The following is a 17,482-nucleotide window of genomic DNA, read 5'->3' as shown; positions in this document are numbered from 1 at the left end:
TCTTCTCTTCGCCAAATATAACCTGATATAATTTATTTATCAGTACACTCTATTCCTCTGATTTAATTAGACTAATAATAGTAAATGTTGTCCTCTTCGAAGTACAGGTAGTCCTTGACTTATGACCACAGTTGAGCCCAACATTTCTGTTGCTAAATGAGATGTTTGTTCAGTTGAGTTTTGCCCATTTTACAAACTTTCTTGCCATAGTTGTTGAGGGAATCACTGCAGTTGTTAAGGTAGTAACACAATTGTTAAGTGAATCTGGCTTCCCCATTGATTTAAGGTCACAGAAAGTAGCCATCTGACCCCCAGGAAACTGCAACCGTCATAAAGGTGAGTCAGTTGCCAAGCATCTGAACTTTGATCACCTAATCACAGGGAACTGCCATGGTCATAAGTGAGAAAAATAGCCATAAGTCACTTTCTTCAGTGCTGTTATAACTTTGAACAGTCACTAAATCAGGGGTCTCAAACTCAAGACCTGGGGGCCAGATCCAGCCCATGGGGTGCTTACATCTGGCCGATGGGGCCACCCTGGAAACAGCAAAGAACTGGCCTGTGGTGCCTCTGCCAGCAAAAACAGAGTTTGGGAGGCTACATGCGGCCCTTCCAGGCCCTGTTTTTAGCCACAACAGCCCTCTGCCAGTGAAAATGCACGGCTGATCTAAGATCTGTTTTCTCTGGCAGAGCGCTTGGGCCACCACAGGTGCCCCTGATATCAAGTGATGTCAAGCTGGCCATGCCCACCCTGGCTATGCCTACCCCTGCCCCCTGAGGTCAAACACACCCTGATGCAGCCCTCAATAAAATCAAGTTTGACACCCCTGCACTAAATGAACTGTTCTAAGTCAAGGACAACCTGCATACATTTAGCTCTTCTAATCACATTTGTTTTAGAAAACAATGCGTGCTGGAACGCACTTCGTTCCTCTCCCACCAGCCATAGTTTTCAAGGCCTTCTAGAGCAAACTTCTGGGATCGTCTCACGACGAAGTAAATAAGGTAGCCACTCCCAGCCAGGGTGCACAAAGCAAAGAAATTGGCGAGAACCCTCAGGAATCGAGTCAAGTGGATGTTCTCTTCTTTCCGACTCTCTTGTTCTTCCACAATGGCTTCCTGTGCTTATTTGACACATTAAAAAAAAAAAAATAGCACAAGTAAGCAAACTGTGAAAAATCAGGATACCAGCTACAACCAGAATATGCCATTTGCTCTTCATTAGAGCCTCTGTATATTTATCTTTATTAAGGCCTTGCATATTGCACAATTATTAAAAGATGCTACCACGTACAAATTAAAAAGCACGGACATTTTCAAACATCTATGAAAGTAAATATTCACTACAATACCACGAATAAAGATAACAATATACAAGGGAATCCAAACATTAAAATTAATTGGCAGGACTGTATAACTAACTACATTGGGAATGAATAATTAGAAGGCTTATGCAATAATTATTCACCTGCTGAGCATGTATGGAGGCACCTCTATGTAGATGTTAACTACAACTACAACTCTACACCTTATCATTTTATCTGAGAGGTTTGGCTGTCTGAGATTTAGGTCAGAGACTCATTTCCACAGTAACATGTAATATTACAAACAAGGAATGCTACATATGTCTCCTAGAAATAGTCAAAATTACCACTTTCTTTGTCTATGAAATCTAGAAAAACCCAAACCCTTGTTGCCATTTCATGCTATTATTGAATTGGATTTGGGTCAGTTTGGATTTGGGTCAATATTGAATGGCAATAAGTGAGTTGGTTTGGGGTTTTGTTTTTTTCTGGATTTCATAGACAAGAAAGTGGGGAATCTGAACGTTTCTGGTAGACCCATGTAGCATTCTCTGTTTGTAAAATTACATGCTTAATGTTACTGGGGAAATGAATTTTGCATTTCAGATAAAATAAAACCATAAGGTGAAAAGATTTATATTTGCATAAATGTGTTTCCATACCTGCTCAGCAGGTTAATAATTAGTGCATAAGCCTTCTAGTTATTCATTCACGAAGTAGTTATATGGTCCTGATGACGGGAAGTACCAAATAAACAGGATGATCCTTATATTGTGCCTGCTGAATTTATATATACATACATACACATACAATAATAGGGTAATATCACTCTTGTCAGTAAAATTCCATTATTCTCACTTGATTACTCTGAACAAACTGTGAGCAAAGATTACCTTAAAGCTAGTAGTTATTGATGCAAATTTATTATCTGCTGTTTCAGGATTGCCAATCAAATAATCCCAGCTGGTGAACATTTTCCAGCTAAAGTTAAAACTTGTATCATCTCCCCCACCATCATTATGCGCATTCTTTGCCATTCTGAAAAGATAAAAAACAGAAGTGTGGCTTAAATGATTTTTTTTCCCCCCCAAGGAAAAAAAAATGGTCTAAACCTCTCTTTCCAAAACTGTGATTCCATGATAAATGATTTCCACTGTAGAGAGATTTAGGTAGGTGTCACCTCAGCTTCTTTTGTGACTTTGTTTTCTGGTGTGCTCATGCAAAAACAGAAAAATAAGCAAACATGAAGTGCACAAATTTTTTCATTGTTTTACTGTCTTTCATGAACTTATCAACAAGCTGAAGAATGTACGGCGATTTACTCTCAAGTTTCTGTAAATATAGATCAAGATTACCTTGTGGCCTGACTACAAGGTACAGACTACATGTTACATGCTAATTTGGGGGTATTTCTTCTTGTTGTGCCCTAGAGATTGTGCTGTAAGGTCTTCTTTCTTAATAAAAATTACCAAGTAGCAGCTACTTAGCAATCCTTTCCGGTGAGGAATTTATGGTGTGTGTGGCGAGTGGGGACTTCTCAGGCACACAAAGAAATGTGGTTAATGTTTATAACAGGGTTTTTAAAAGTATGATTTGTGTGTGAAATTGCTTTTTATACTTTAATCAAGCAAGCAATGGATGTGGAACAGAATGAGGTACATAACCCTAAAACTTGGCACTGGGAGATTCAATTTTTCTTGGAATTCTACAGCTCTAGGCTGAAATACTCTATGATCTTATGCAAAGAAATTCAGCAGGCAGGACACTTGAAACTTTGAATTCAAACACTCAGTCTCAAGTCAATATTCAACAAACCAGTGATAACTACAAACAGATTTTTATAGATTATCTTAACAGGGACTAGAGTTTATGGGGAAATAAATTTAGATAACATTCAGTTGGAACAAAACCATAGGAAGACACTGCAAGTTAGATGAGGAAATCTTAGGATGTCCCATTCCTACTTATCTGACTTTATGAGTTTGGAAATAGCCATGTCTCAGTCCACCTAGCTTCCTAAGATTGTTATGAAGCCACAACAGAATGGGGTTTTAAAAAAGCATTTGCTGCCTGGGAGCCAAAAACAGGATATAAATGTAACATATAATAATCCGATGAATCATTAATTACCTGTTTCTAATCTTTTTGAATTACTACGTAGAAACTTACGTGCGGATGACCACCATGAAACTATAAGCGATGGTCCCAACACCAACCAAAAAATATGAAAGAGGCATCCGGAATTTCAGCCACCCAATTGTTCTCTGGTTATTGAAATAGCCATAGAAAAGCACAGAATATTGTGCAAAGCCCTGAAAAATTAATGGCAAGAGGTCAGAAAAGTATATTTCATCAGGGGAGATTTTAGACTAGCATGATTTGATTTGTTTTAAATCACCACGTCCCAGTCTGGCAGCATCCAAAAGTGTCAGGACTACAATTTCCAAAGCTTCTAAGTTTTGGAATACTTTGGGAGATGCAGTTCTAAAAGAACCTGAAGGCAAGACAAGAAGCAATGGATGGAAACTAATCAAGGAGAGAGAACCAACCTAGAAATAAGAAGACCTTTCATGACAGTGAGAATGAGTGCAACGACTTGCCTTCAGAAGTTGTAAGCACTCCATCACTGGAGGTTTTCAAGAAGTGACTGGACAACCATTTGTCTGGAATGGTATAGGGCCGTGATGACGAACCTAGAGCCATTTGTGCCAGCACGGGAGCTACAGGCAAACTTACCTCACTGTGCATGCAAACACCTCACAGCTGATTTTTCTGCTGGTTTGAGGCCTTTTTTGACCTCCCAGAGGTTTGGAAAAAGCCTCTGCAAGGCTTTTCAGGGCGAATAGGTCCATTTTGTCACTTTCTGTAATACCAAAAGTGACGAAACAGGCATATTATTTGGCTCTATAAATCAAACCCGGCATCTTGGAATGCAACTAGGAAAGCAATTAAAAATCAGGCATATTAAAGCAAAGTCATCATGGAAATAAGGAAGTAACTTTCTGCAGTGAGATTGAAAATGTTTTGCAAAATAAAAGGGTAAGTGTCCAATCAAGGGTTCCAATCCCTGACATATTAGACCAGGGTTGGGCAATTTTCTGCCAAATGTTTTCATTACATCTTATATTGGTTGCAGTGTGTGATCATTCTTGGATAAAAGTCAAACTGCCGCTGAGCTTGGATGCAACCTTAATAAATAGAACAGAGTTCATCCTAGGCTGCTTCTGTCTAGGATAGGGATGTCTAACCTTGGCAATTTTAAGACCTGTGGACTTCAACTCCCAGAATTCCCCAGCCATGCTAGGGAATTAAAGTTGCCAAGGTTGGATACCCCCGTCTAGGACTTCACTGGGATGCAGTAATAAAGAGAGGATCAAGGACTTTGCAAGTGAGCTCCATCAATGCTCTTTTCTTGTCCTTTATTATTTCTTCTCCTATTCTTTTTTTTTTTTTTAAAGTAGATTAATCTGTCAAAATCCTTCACTTTCACTTAGTTAACTATGCATTTGATATATTGAAGCTGGGCTACTTAAGACGAGTTATGCCCTGAACCTGCTAAGCCTCATTTGCAATAATTCCCAAGATAAAAATGAACTATTAATTCCCATCAAGTCCATATTGATTGATTTTTAGTGGGGTTTGTCAACCTCTTTTACCAAATGCAGAGACAGAAGCATGGCTTTCATTGGTGAGTTACAGGACCAAGAGATGAGCATTATCAGTTTGGTTGCCGAAAGTTGACAGTATGAGAATTCCTGCTACATGGGTCATATATGCCATACATATTTAGCACAGATTCTCTCAGTTATTACTTCCTAGGTGTTCTGTTTTCAAAAAGACAGCCATCAGTTGTTGTCTGTAAATTCTCATGACTAAGATGCAGGAAGTGAATAAAACAAAATAAAAATGAAGCTAAAGATGTGTTTCCATGAAGCCTGCAGAATGTTTAAAAATGCAAATGCCACCAATAGTGAATAACTGGCAGAAAGGAAGAATCAATCCTCTTCTATTGTTCGGCATTAGCCCCGATGAGTGATCTTTTCCTATGCAAATGCCAGTTTCAGAAGATTACATCAGGAGGGCAAGCTACATTCTCTTTCCTGACCTGATATGGTCTGATAATTTTTGGTCCCCTTTGGTGGCATTTTAAAGATAAACAGCTTTATCATAAAATATGGTTTCAGAGATGGCAGGGCTCAATATCTTATGCCACAATTAATCAACTGGTTTTTTTAACAGTTATATTTTTTAACTTCGGGCCAGTCAAGTGAGACCATCAAAGTTCTGTCCCAATGCCAGGAAACAAGGTGGATTTGGATGGGGAAGAACCATCTCCAATTCAATTCTACCAAAACAAGTGTCTCTGGGCTTTTGATTGTGTTGGTACTTAAAGGCTTCTAGGAGATCTCAAGATACTTTTTCTTTGACTTTGGATGGGGTTGTTGCGCTTCCTCTTTCAAGGTTGTCTTTCTGTGCCTGTTCCTAGATCAGGAGGTTCTTTCAACATTCACACGTGCCCTGGTAATCTTGCAGCTTGATTAATATAACCTACTCTATATGGGATTGCTTTTGAAAATCATTTGGAACCTTCAACTGGTCCAGGATACAGTGATATGGGGAGTGATAGGCATACCTCAGCATGTCCATGTAATAGGGGGCGTGCATAAGCGCACCATCGTGCCTACCGTCCCTGTCCTATTGTTTCTCTTATTCTTTTACTTTTCTTATATGTACCCATTTCATGTATTCACAACTATGTATACACTTATACTTATTATCTTGTAAACAATTGGCAAATCAAATAAATAAATAAATAAATAAAAATAAAACACTTCTGCTGAGACAAAACTGATTGTTAGTGTCTTTCCAGGTAAAGTTCAATTCAATTTATAAGTCATTAAACCTACATGACATGGACTACTTCCCACAGTATCTGCCCAGCCAATTCAATCTTGCAGACTTAACTTGCTCCCGGTTCCTTTAATTAAGGATCGGCCCTCATGGCACAGTGGTTAGAACGCAGTATTGCAGGCTGATTCTGCCCACTGCCAGCAGTTTGATTATGACCAGCTCAAGGTTGACTCAGCCTTTCATCCTTCTGAAGTCTATAAAATGAGGACTCAGATTGTTGGGGGCAATATGTTGACGCTGTAAAGCACTGTGAAGCAGTATATAAGTTTTAAGTGTTAAGTGCTATTGTTATTCCTAATTAAACAATGTCATCTATCAGGATCCTGCCCAGAAGTGTGCCTTCTCTATAGCATGTCTACCCTCTGGAGTGAGGTTCCCCTGGAGATTAGGATGGGCCTGATTCTGCTGTTATTTAGAAAAGCTGTTCACCAGGTGTTGTTAAGGTCAAGTGAGATCCCTTTTTTATTTTCATACAAGTTTGATAAATGAATGAATGAAATATGTCACCAGTCAGATCTTTGTGTCTCTGACTTTTTTGAAGCAGTGGTGGGACTCAAAAATTTTTATTATTGGTTCTGTGGGTGTGGCTTGGTGGGTATGGCAGGGGAAGGATACAGTAAACTCTCCATTCCCACCCCACCCCTGGGGGAGGATACTGCAAAATCTCCATTCCCTCCCCACCAGTGGTGGGATTCGATTTTTTTTTTATTTTTTTATTTATTTATTTATTTATTTATTTATTTATTTATTTATTTATTTGATTTGCCAATTGTTTACAAGATAATAAGTATAAGCGTATACATAGTTGTGAATACATGAAATGGGTACATATAAGAAAAATAAAAGAATAAGAGAAACAATAGGACAGGGACGGTAGGCACGTTGGTGCGCTTATGCACGCCCCTAGTACTAGCACGCCCCTTTTACTACCGGTTCTGTGGGCATGGCTTGGTGGGCATGGCAGGGAAAGGATCTTGTAAAATCTCCAGTCAGAGGTGGCATTTCCCAGTTCTCCAAACTACTCAAAATTTCCGCTACTGGTTCTCCAGAACTGGTCAGAACCTGCTGAATACCACCTCTGCTCCTCACCCACAAACCTGCTTTCCACCTCTGTTCTCCTGTGCAGGGCAACAAAAGAAGACCCAGCCAATCAGCTGGGACTTGGGAGGCAGAGAATAGAGGGGAAGGGGCCAGTCAGAGATGGTATTTGCCGGTTCTCCAAACTACTCAAATTTTCCGCTACCAGTTCTCCAGAACTGGTCAGAACCTGCTGAATACTACCTCTGTTTTGAAGGTGTCTAAAAAACATTGAACTGTGTTTCTGACAACAGCATCTTCTGTTCCTTTATTGAAAACCATTTAAATGACTTCCATGTAAAGTTTTCATCCCTACGTAGTTTCCTACTTTCATATACTTTTCCAATATGAAACAATCCTGCTCACACCATGTGACACAGTGTTTTTTAATTTCTACTGATATTGAGACATGGCAGCAACTGTATACGGCAAGCAATTGTTGATGCCACAATATAGATAAAAGAACATACGCAAAGAGCTTCTCATTCTGCTTCTGCGGATCATAACTTCTATTTTAAGTCATGATTCCATGCCAATAACCCTGTTGGTGTTTGTCTCCAATTAATCTCTGCTCATTATGAAATTAGGAGTTAATTTTGATGCAGATCTTTTCCTCCTCAGGGAACAGATGTGGCAGAGTTGCAATGGACTGTGAGTTTTACATGAAAAAAAATTATGTAAACAAATTACAATATTGCTGACAGCTCCTGCCTGCAATATTCCGGTGCTCTTTTTTGGCTGCATAGATAAAACCGAGCTCTCTGGAGAAGGCTGGGAATGATGGGAAAAAAAGAGCAGGAAGGTGGAGGAACTCAGCTGCAGTGGTGATGGATGCACCATTGTAAGAAAGGGCAGGTTAGGGACAGATCATCGTGGAAAAAATGTACCCATGTTGTTGTTAAGAGTCAACACCAATATGAAGACATAATCAATCAATCAATCAATGACAGACTTGCCTGAAGAACATGGTATCTTGAGCATTACATGGGCTCTGCATTTTTATGCACTAAGAAATGTTCTGTTCCTCTACTTTTCTCTGCTCCAGTACTCTCTTCTTCCAGTTCCCAGATGAACTAAAATGTTGCATTGTAATTCCAGAGTTTCCATATTTTGTCTCTCCTTTTCATTCATCTCTATTCTATGGAAGCACATCTGGTGCACGCCAATAAAAATGCATCTGAGATTATAAGCAATAATACAATAGCATCCGTCTCCCTTTCCTGGAAAAAGGAAGACGGATGCTATTGCAAAAACTGTTTTTTGTTTTTTTCAGTTTGAACAAATTTACATGTTAGTAAATTTGAAGGTGAGAAATCCTGACAAATAAAAATGATCTAATAGCAATGTTAAACTATGCATGTACTGTGTTTTAAAATATTAAACATAAACAAAAAAAAAACATTAGTTCTACTAGGTTGCAGTAAAATATAAATGTAATGCTACTGTAAATTTTCCTTATATAATTATTTTACTGTATGTCACTCAGAGTTGTTGCAGAGCTGGGCAGCCTAATGAGCTAACTAATTAACATTGATAAATTATGGCATAGCTGTTCTAAAGCTATCATGTAGAATATGTATGGTCTGGCTTAGAATAATGTGTGAGCCCAGTCACCATTGTTTATATAGGCAACAATTCTGACTCAGCAATGGAGACAAATACAATTTCCTTGTGGATTTTTCAACAAGCAGCACAATTTTGTTCTGCTTTCTCTCTGATTCCCTACGTGTTTTTCCCCCCCAAAAAAAACTGTTTGAGGGACAGGAGGAAAGCAGAAATATATGACACTGGGTGGCAGCAACCACCAACATTTCCACTCTTCCATTTGTGTCTGGCGGACGAGCCACACAACTTTTTAGCAGGTAAGCTACGATTAGTAGATTTTGTTGCAAAACATCAGACAAACTCTAAGAGATCTCTAGTGGCCATCCAGATTTTTGTAGCCGAGATATGTCACCTCTAAGCTATGCCCTTAAAAAGTCAAATCATTGTGGGCTCATTTAAGTCCTTGTTCTGTCTTGGCCAGGAACATAAAATAGAGTATGCAAGGGTACACAAATTACCTACAACCATGGTTCACCTAGTCATGGTCATTCACATAGCATGCTGTACACAAGTTATAAATCAGATTATCAGAAGGTGATGGACTACTCACACAGCATGATAAAACAGTGGCAGATTTGTCATAGTACCCTGAACCACTGAATAATCTGATTGCAGTCTGGTGTAGCATATTGTATAAATGCAACAATAGTATCATGGATATATTTCACAGTGGGCATCTCTCTGCACCTTCTCCATCATATCTGGCCTACAAAACCCAAATGACTCCTAGATGGCAGCAAAGAGAGAGAAAACTCATCTCTTTACTATTGGTCATCTGGATTGTTTTAGCCCAGATCTAGTAGCCTTGACACTTTTTTCCTGATATATTCTTCATTATTTGTATCCGTTTTTATCCCATATTTTTAATATATTTTCATCAACTCAATGTGACAAATATGTGTGATATCCCTTCCTCCTCCTATTTTTCCACACGACAACAACCTGTGTGGTGGGTCAGGCTGAGAGAGATTGGCCCAAAGTCAACCGGCTTTCATGTCTAAGGCAGGATTAGAACTCATAGTCTTCTGGTTTCTAGACCAGCACTTTCATCACTACACTGTTGTAAGGTCTGCCGGCGGCCTGTGGAGCTAGAAGCAGAGTCGGACAGTGGGGAGGAACATGGGGCAGTCCTGGAGTCTGGGGAGGGGTTGGACGAGGGATCTGCATCAGACACAGAGATGGGGGACATCTCTGTGGACAGGGACATCTGGGAGTTATGTGCTGACTCCAGAGCCTCCAGAATCTGACATCAGTGAGGCAGAAGAACAGGGGGAGCCTGTTCCCAGTGTACACTTGCACAGAGCTGCCAGAAGGCAAGAACAGTTAAGACAAAAGGGGCAACTCAGGAGTAAGGCTTGGAGATGATTGGCTCCTTCCATAAGACATAAAGGAGGAACAAAGGGACATGAGCCTTTGCAGGAAGCAACTTTGTTCATTCTGGTCAGTTAAAATCTGAAGCTCTGTGTTGACTTTGTGCTCCATTTGGCCTTGTACAGCTAATGGGAAATTTAGTCATTGGCAGCATTTCAAGGGAGATAAAGATGGGTGCTTATCAGCCTTATCCCAAGAGACTGTGGCAGACTACTGTTGGACTATTCATAAACTGTTTGGGACTCATTATGGGCTGTGAATGCACATAATTCACAGCCGTTGAAATTTAAAAAAAAAGGTTTTTGGGAACAGTGTGTGATTGTTACTGTCACAGGAAGCCTTGGTCAGAACATACACTAACAGGCTCTCACAACTTCGCTGAGATACTACATGCATTTAGTATAAAGTTCCTATGGCTATTTCATTCTTGTGAGAAGCTCCTTCTGATTATACTTTCTTTCTGTCCATCGGTTTTCTTTTTAAATATATAATAACTATTAATTTCCAACATCAATCATTAAAATATAAACTGATATAAAAGGAAAAGGGAATTTAAAAACAAACAAATTAAACATGACAAAAAATTTATAATCTCTCTCTAAGTGCCTTTCTACTTGATTCATGAATCAGCATTTTTTAAAAGATGCTCTCTTTTTTTTAATAACAACGTTGTGTGTTTGTTGGATGAATATTTCCCTCTGAAAGTTAACACCAGAATTTCTGAATTTAGCCTGGAGGAATCCCTCAAGCTCTACATTGTACTATATGACTTTTAAACTTATTGAAATCAGTGTCTCTGTTTTACAGAAAACAACGTATTAGTAATGGTGTGAAGAGCATGTAAGGCTGATTCTCCTGGGATTGTACTGTTGTTTAGTGTATTTAGTAACTACCGAAGAATTTGGAGAAAATCTCTAAAAGAAAGACCAGTGCTGATTCTTTTTGGTCACAGAAAAGACACAAGTACCATCTCTCTCTATATCGCATACAGGGAGATAATAATTGGTCAGGGTGAGGAGTTTTATATTTCCTGGCTTGCAGATATGACTTGTGGATTCTCCTTTTCAGGTCCCCCTGAGTTCCTTCTGAGGTGTTTCTGAGGTGACAGAAAAGCTTGCCAATCTATTTTGCACGACGATTGTGTGTCATGAACATTATCAGTTAGGATCATTCATAAGGCAAAGCTCCAGCTGAAAGAAGACAGAAAATGCTACTTTTAAACTAGAAGAACTAAAGAAAGATATAAACTGCCCTCCAAAGGGACTGGGATTGATTTGAAGGCTACATCATGAAGACATACTACAGGTAATCCTTGACTTATGATCCGAAATTCCTTTGCTAAGCAAGGTGGGTTGTTAAATGATTGACCCAATATAATGACCTGTTTTGCCACTGTTATTGAGCAAAGAATCATAGTTATTAAATGAATCATAGTGTTGTTAAGCAAATCTGGCTTTCCCAATGACTTTGTTTGTCAGAAGCTGGTTGGGAAGGCCACAAACGGCAATCACATGACCCCGGGTGGCCACAACCATCATAAATGCATGTCAATTGCCGAGCGCCTGAATTCAGATCCCATGACAATGGGGATGCTGCAATGGTTGTTAGAACTGGTCGTGAGTCACTTTTTTCAATGCCATTGTAATTTGAACTGTCACTAAAAGATTGAGTTTGTAAGTCAAGGACCACTGTATCCAGGCATCTTTGGGTCTTGACTAGAAGGATGTAAGACCTGAGGGAGGCCTGGGATGTTTCCCCTTTTTGAGATTCTATTCATAAATATAAGGAAGGAAGGAAGGAAGGAAGGAAGGAAGGAAGGAAGGAAGGAAGGAAGGAAGGAAGGAAGGAAGGAAGGAAGGAAGGAAGGAAGGAAGGAAGGAAAGGGAGGGAGGGAGGGAGGGAGGGAGGAGGGAAGAAGGAGGGAGGGAAGAAAGGAAGGAAGAAATGAGGAGGGAGGGAAGAAAGGAGGAGGGAGGGAGAGGAGGGAGGGAGGAAAGGAAGAAAAAAAGAAAGAAACGAGGGATGGAGGGAGGGAAAAAGGAGGGAGGGAGGGAAGGAAGGAAGGAAGAACGGAGGAAGGAAAGAAGGAGGGAGGGGAGGGGAAGGGAGGGGAGGAGGGAAGGAAGAAAATAAACCTTATGAGAAAATAGAAACTGCCAAAATTTGAGAATCTCTGTGAATTATAATCCAGGGACCTTTTATCTTCTCCTGTAGCCTAGAATACTAATTAGGGAGCATGAAGGAAGGTCCTGCCCAGAGAGGGTATTCAGCAGGTTCTGACCAGTTCTGGAGAACCGGTAGCGGAAATTTTGAGTAGTTCGGAGAACCAGCAAATACCACCTCTGACTGGCCCCGCCCCATCTATTCTCTGCCTCCCAAATCCCAGCTGATCGGTTGGGTCTTCTTTTGTTACCCTGAATGGAGCTGGGAAGCAGGTTAGTGGGGTGGGGAGGGAATGGGATTTTGCACTAACCTTCTCCCAGGGAAGGAACAGGGATTTTGCAGTATCCTTCCCCTGCCATGTCCATCAAGCCATGCCCACCAAGCCATGCCACGCCCACCAAGCCATGCCCACAGAACCGGTAGCAAAAAAAATTGAATCCCACCACTGGTCCTGCTCTTGATAACACGTGGGTGAAAAAATAAAGCTGGAATTGAATGTGGAAAGCTGCTGTTTCCTAAACTGCAGTATGGGGGAGGGGGAGGACAGGCAACTTAATTCTCTGGGCCTGACTATATTAGTTTTCACCCCTACTACTGATAGGGAAGCAGTGGCATGCATGAACCAATCACCCTTGTTGCATCCAGTTACTTACACTCTTGGCCTTGACCGTGCCTCCTAGCAGTGTCAGAAAGAATCATAGATAACTGAGGAAGATGAAGTCCAGAAACTCAAGTAACATAAGCGAACCAGAGCTTGGAAGATCCCAATCATCCAAATGATCCCTCAGAAAGACAAATTGTGGAGCATCCCATCTGAGTTGGTGGACTCACTTTCAAGCCTTGCAAATGCTTCATTGCTTGGGAGGTGTTGCAATTTTTAAAAATTCTGATGGCAAAACACAGGAGGAAGCTGCCTACAGAGCCAGAGACTCAGCGCAGCTACTGACCACATGCTGGTTTTCAAAAAAGGACAGGCTGTATGTAGCAAATATTTACTACAGAATGTACAAGAATGGTACATCACCCACACGCAATTGCTTCCTCCAACCCCGTTTCATCAGAGTAATTTGGAAACTGTCATAAGTAGCTTACTGTTAATCCCAAGGAGTTACTCGCTAAAAGTGATAAGACAGGAGTGCAATACATGATTAGAAGCTAAGCCTTTTTTTTTTTCCTCCCCTCACTTACTTTCCTTGTGACAGTTAGCTTGCAGAAAGGACCAAATAAATTAATCCAACAGAGTCATCCTGCTCCTGAAGCAAATCTCCCTAAAGAGGTTTTGAACATCGTGGATTGGTCCTGGAGGAATTCACAAAGAGGTCTCCAGGATAAATATAAAACGAGGTGAGAGATCTTCCATTTTCATTATTCATATATAATGAATAATCAATCAAATCAATCCTGGGTGGGTTATTTTTTTCTTTCGGGTTATGGAAACATTCCTCTGAATCCCATTGGGGACCATTTTTATTCTTGTTCCCCAAGTGATTTTGAACATTTTTGCTAAATTCAATTAAATATCATATATGGAATTAACAACCCTTAGAAATCTGCCAATGTTTCAGTTTTACATTTTCCATAAGGCAATAAAACCAACACTGCCTAGTCTTTCCCAGTCAAATATTCTCCAAACGTTGGGGCACAATTCCCAAATTACTAGTCAGTTTGCCAATAGGCCAGAAGAGCATTCTGAGTGTCGTCCCAAATAATGAGAATGAGATGATTGCCGTAATGTAATACATGATTGTAAAATTGTCTACTTACACTGAAGTCCCACAAAGTGGCAAAGTTCATAGCACTTGTTTCCTCTGCTCTTGGCACAGTTTTTCTAGGCAAAGACCCATATGCCTTTCCCATCAATGCCTGCATGCAAAAACAGGAGAATGGTTTTCACTGTATTCACATCAATAATCCAATAGTGACTGAGGGTATTTTTTTTTAATTGTTCCAATATGTTGGAAGTCGAACATTACATGTTGGAACTGTAATATGAAATTCAACATGCAAAATCATTGATCTGTTACATCGATGTGATCTCAAATATTCATGAACCTCAGAACTGCTAATTTCGTATTAGGGAAGGAGAAGATTGCTTTTTTTAGTCAAGAAGTCATCTTTTTAGTCAAGACATTTTAGGAGGCAGGAGATCCAAGCCTTAAAGGATCACAGGTCTACCAAGAACCCAAGCCTTGATCATCTCACTGTTGGACTATTATAATGCACTCTACACGGGGCTACCCTTTACAAGCATTAGGAATATGCAGATCGCAGGATAGTTCTTGGGGCCACTGGGGTAGCCCCTATTACACCACTGTTAAGCAAACTGCACATGTTGCCAGTTTGCTTCCAGGCTCCAATTTAAGGTGTTGGTTCTTATCTTGAAAGCCCTTCATGGCCTGGGTCCAGGTTATCTTAGAAACCATCTGACCACCACCACCCCCCAATCGGATTGGCCCATTCCCCGGTTACTGCGGACAATCTATGACAATCAAGGAATTCTGGCTGATGGGATCCCGGAGAAGAAACTTTTCTACCATGGCTCCTGGCCTTTGGAACATCATCCCCCACCCCCAAGGTTAGATCTTCACGTACCCTTTTGACCTTCCAAAAGGGCTTGAAATTTTGGCTAACTGGCCTGGGAGTTGGCAAGGGGGGGGGGCATGTCATTCTGGAGGTGGTTAATGGGCTAAGATTTAAAAAAACTCTCTGTCAGCTCTGGGATTCCACAGCTGCCAAAGGAATGTTGTGTGAAAATGAAGGGGGGGGGGGTTGAAAAATTCAAGGTTATTTAGTACGTCTCATTAGAAATTTCAACTACAAGTAATTGGTTCTCGTGATTAATGAAGTGTAGTAGGTGGGAGGAGATAGGGTGGAATTTGTGAGATGCTCTGGGAATGAATTTCAGTTTTGGAATCAATTGGAGATTATGCCTGTCTCGGAGTTATTGATTACAATGGACAATTTCTGGATGCCTAACACCTTCCTCTTCCCTGTGCGCATCTTGCTCCCTTCCTCCATATCTTTTTTAAACCACACTTAGTGTTACTATTTATTGTTTTAATGTTTCACATTGGTGTTTTATTAACAGTGAACTGCCTAGAGGTAGGCGACATATAGGTTCAATAAATAAATAATAAATAAATAAAATGAGGTTGTTAAAGCATGGCCTGCAAAACAAACACATGGACAAATCTATAAAGTTTATTCATAGGAGATGTATATCAGAAAATCTTAATTAACTAGGAATTATTTTAGCCCTGCTATATGTGCAAACAAACCCAAAAAATAAAGATGGAGGGAACTTCTCATTTTAAATCTGGTATGCTCTCCAAATACAACATCAGTCTCAGTCAACATAGCCAAAGACCAGGGATTTATAGAAATTGTAGGTCAATGTTTCCTAGATAACTATAAGGTCCATTATAAAGGATGCGGTGGCTCAGTGGCTAAGATGCTGAACTTGTCGATTGAAAGGTCCGCAGTTCAGCGGTTCGAATCCCTAGTGCCATGTAATTGAGGGGGCTCCCGTTACTTGTCCCAGCTTCTGCCAACCTAGCAGTTCAAAAGTATGTAAAAATGCAAGTAGAAAAATAGGGACCACTTTGTTGGGAAGGTAACAGCGTTCCGTGCACCTTCGGCATTTAATCATGCCGGCCACATGACAACAGAGAAATCTTCGGACAGCTCTGGCTCTTTGGCTTTGTAACGGAGATGAACACCACCCCCTACAGCTGGAAACGACTAGCACGTATATGCGAGAGGAACCTTTACCTTTTTATAAGGTCCATGTGTTGTTTTTCTTGGCATTTTGTCTGGCTTAATTGCACTGTATTTGCCCAGTTGTCACTGTCAGGCATTGCCTGGCATTAATGCATGGAGTGATGCGGGGCTTTGTTTTCCAGCCAGTTTATTGTATAACAGATGCTGATTTGGGCTAAGAGGGAATAACTGGACCCAAGGTCACCAAGAAATGTCCATGCCTAATGGAGGATAAGAGTTTGGGTTTTCCCCTCCTGGTCCAGCTCCTTTATCCACTGCGCCTCGCTGGTTCATAGGCACCTCACTGTTAAAACTGCTATAAAAAAAATTACTGTGCTAAAATTAAAACAAAACCAGCAGAGGTCTTTAACATAACTCAAACCAGAGAACAAGGTGCAGATGGAAATGAAATTGTGTTCTCACCTCAGGCACCAAGACAAGACCAAAGGTCAGCCCAAACAGAACTATATTTATTCCATACATCCATCGCAAAAATATGAAGTAAGATGCAACCGAAGAGCCAAAATGACCTGTGAAATATTCGGATAAAAGCAGATAAAATGACAAACTTTCCTTGTCCTTTACAAGAGAAAAACCTGATAAAATGTTTAAGTAGGTTTAACAAATTGATATATCAGCTAATAACACTTTTCCATGAACATAACGATTTGAAAGAGCCTTGGTGGTGCAGTGGTTAGAATGCAGTACTGCAGGCTACTTCTGCTGACTACTGGCTGCTGCAATTTGGCAGATTGAATCCCACCAGGAAGGTTGACTCAGCCTTCCAGCCTTCCATCCTTCCGAGGTGGATAAAATGAGGACCCAGATTGTTGGGGGACAATATGCTGACTCTGTAAATCGCTTAGAGAGGGCTGTAAAAGCACTATAAAGCGGTATATAAGTCTAAGTGCTATTGCTATTGATATGACAAAACCCACAGAAGAGTACAAATGTAGGCTTATATGGTAAAAATTGGGCAGGATTTGGGGGGAAATAGTTTTCAGCATCCTGTATAGCAGGAGTGTCAAACTCAAGTCCTGCAAGCCAGATCTGGTCCACAGGATGCTTATATCTGGCTCACAGGCCAGCCTAGAAATATCAAAGGGCTGGCGTGCGGTTCCTCTGCCACACCAAAAAGAAAAGAGAAAAAAACTGCAACAAGAGCTGAAGAAAGTAATACAGGTAGGAATCAGCAATGGAAGAAGAGCATATTTTTATGAGTAGAGACAATTAGCACAGGCAATACTGACCTAGATAGAGATCAGGCTGACTTTTTCTTACAGGACATTGCC

At 40.5% G+C, this 17,482-nt stretch overlaps 1 protein-coding gene across 1 annotated transcript in view; it reads right to left on the bottom strand.

Annotated features, from left to right (window-relative positions):
- TMC1 (transmembrane channel like 1) overlaps positions 1-17,482 on the bottom strand; it is a 58,216-nt gene that overhangs the window by 24,597 nt on the left and 16,137 nt on the right. Inside the window, exons 7-11 of the mRNA XM_087954225.1 lie at positions 16,614-16,720; positions 14,196-14,294; positions 3,474-3,616; positions 2,198-2,342; positions 925-1,119 (exon numbers count right to left, since the gene is read on the bottom strand). Of these exons, the coding sequence (XP_087810351.1) occupies positions 925-1,119; positions 2,198-2,342; positions 3,474-3,616; positions 14,196-14,294; positions 16,614-16,720 (689 nt within the window). The remainder of the gene's footprint in view (positions 1-924; positions 1,120-2,197; positions 2,343-3,473; positions 3,617-14,195; positions 14,295-16,613; positions 16,721-17,482) is intronic.

This window comes from Notechis scutatus, chromosome 2, assembly GCF_049901735.1.
Source record: "Notechis scutatus isolate UNSWTSFEM ecotype Mainland chromosome 2, rNotScu1.2, whole genome shotgun sequence".
In the NCBI taxonomy this organism is placed as follows: Eukaryota; Metazoa; Chordata; class Lepidosauria; order Squamata; family Elapidae; genus Notechis; species Notechis scutatus.
Note: the sequence above shows the minus strand (reverse complement) of the source record. Positions and strands in the feature narration are given on the sequence as shown.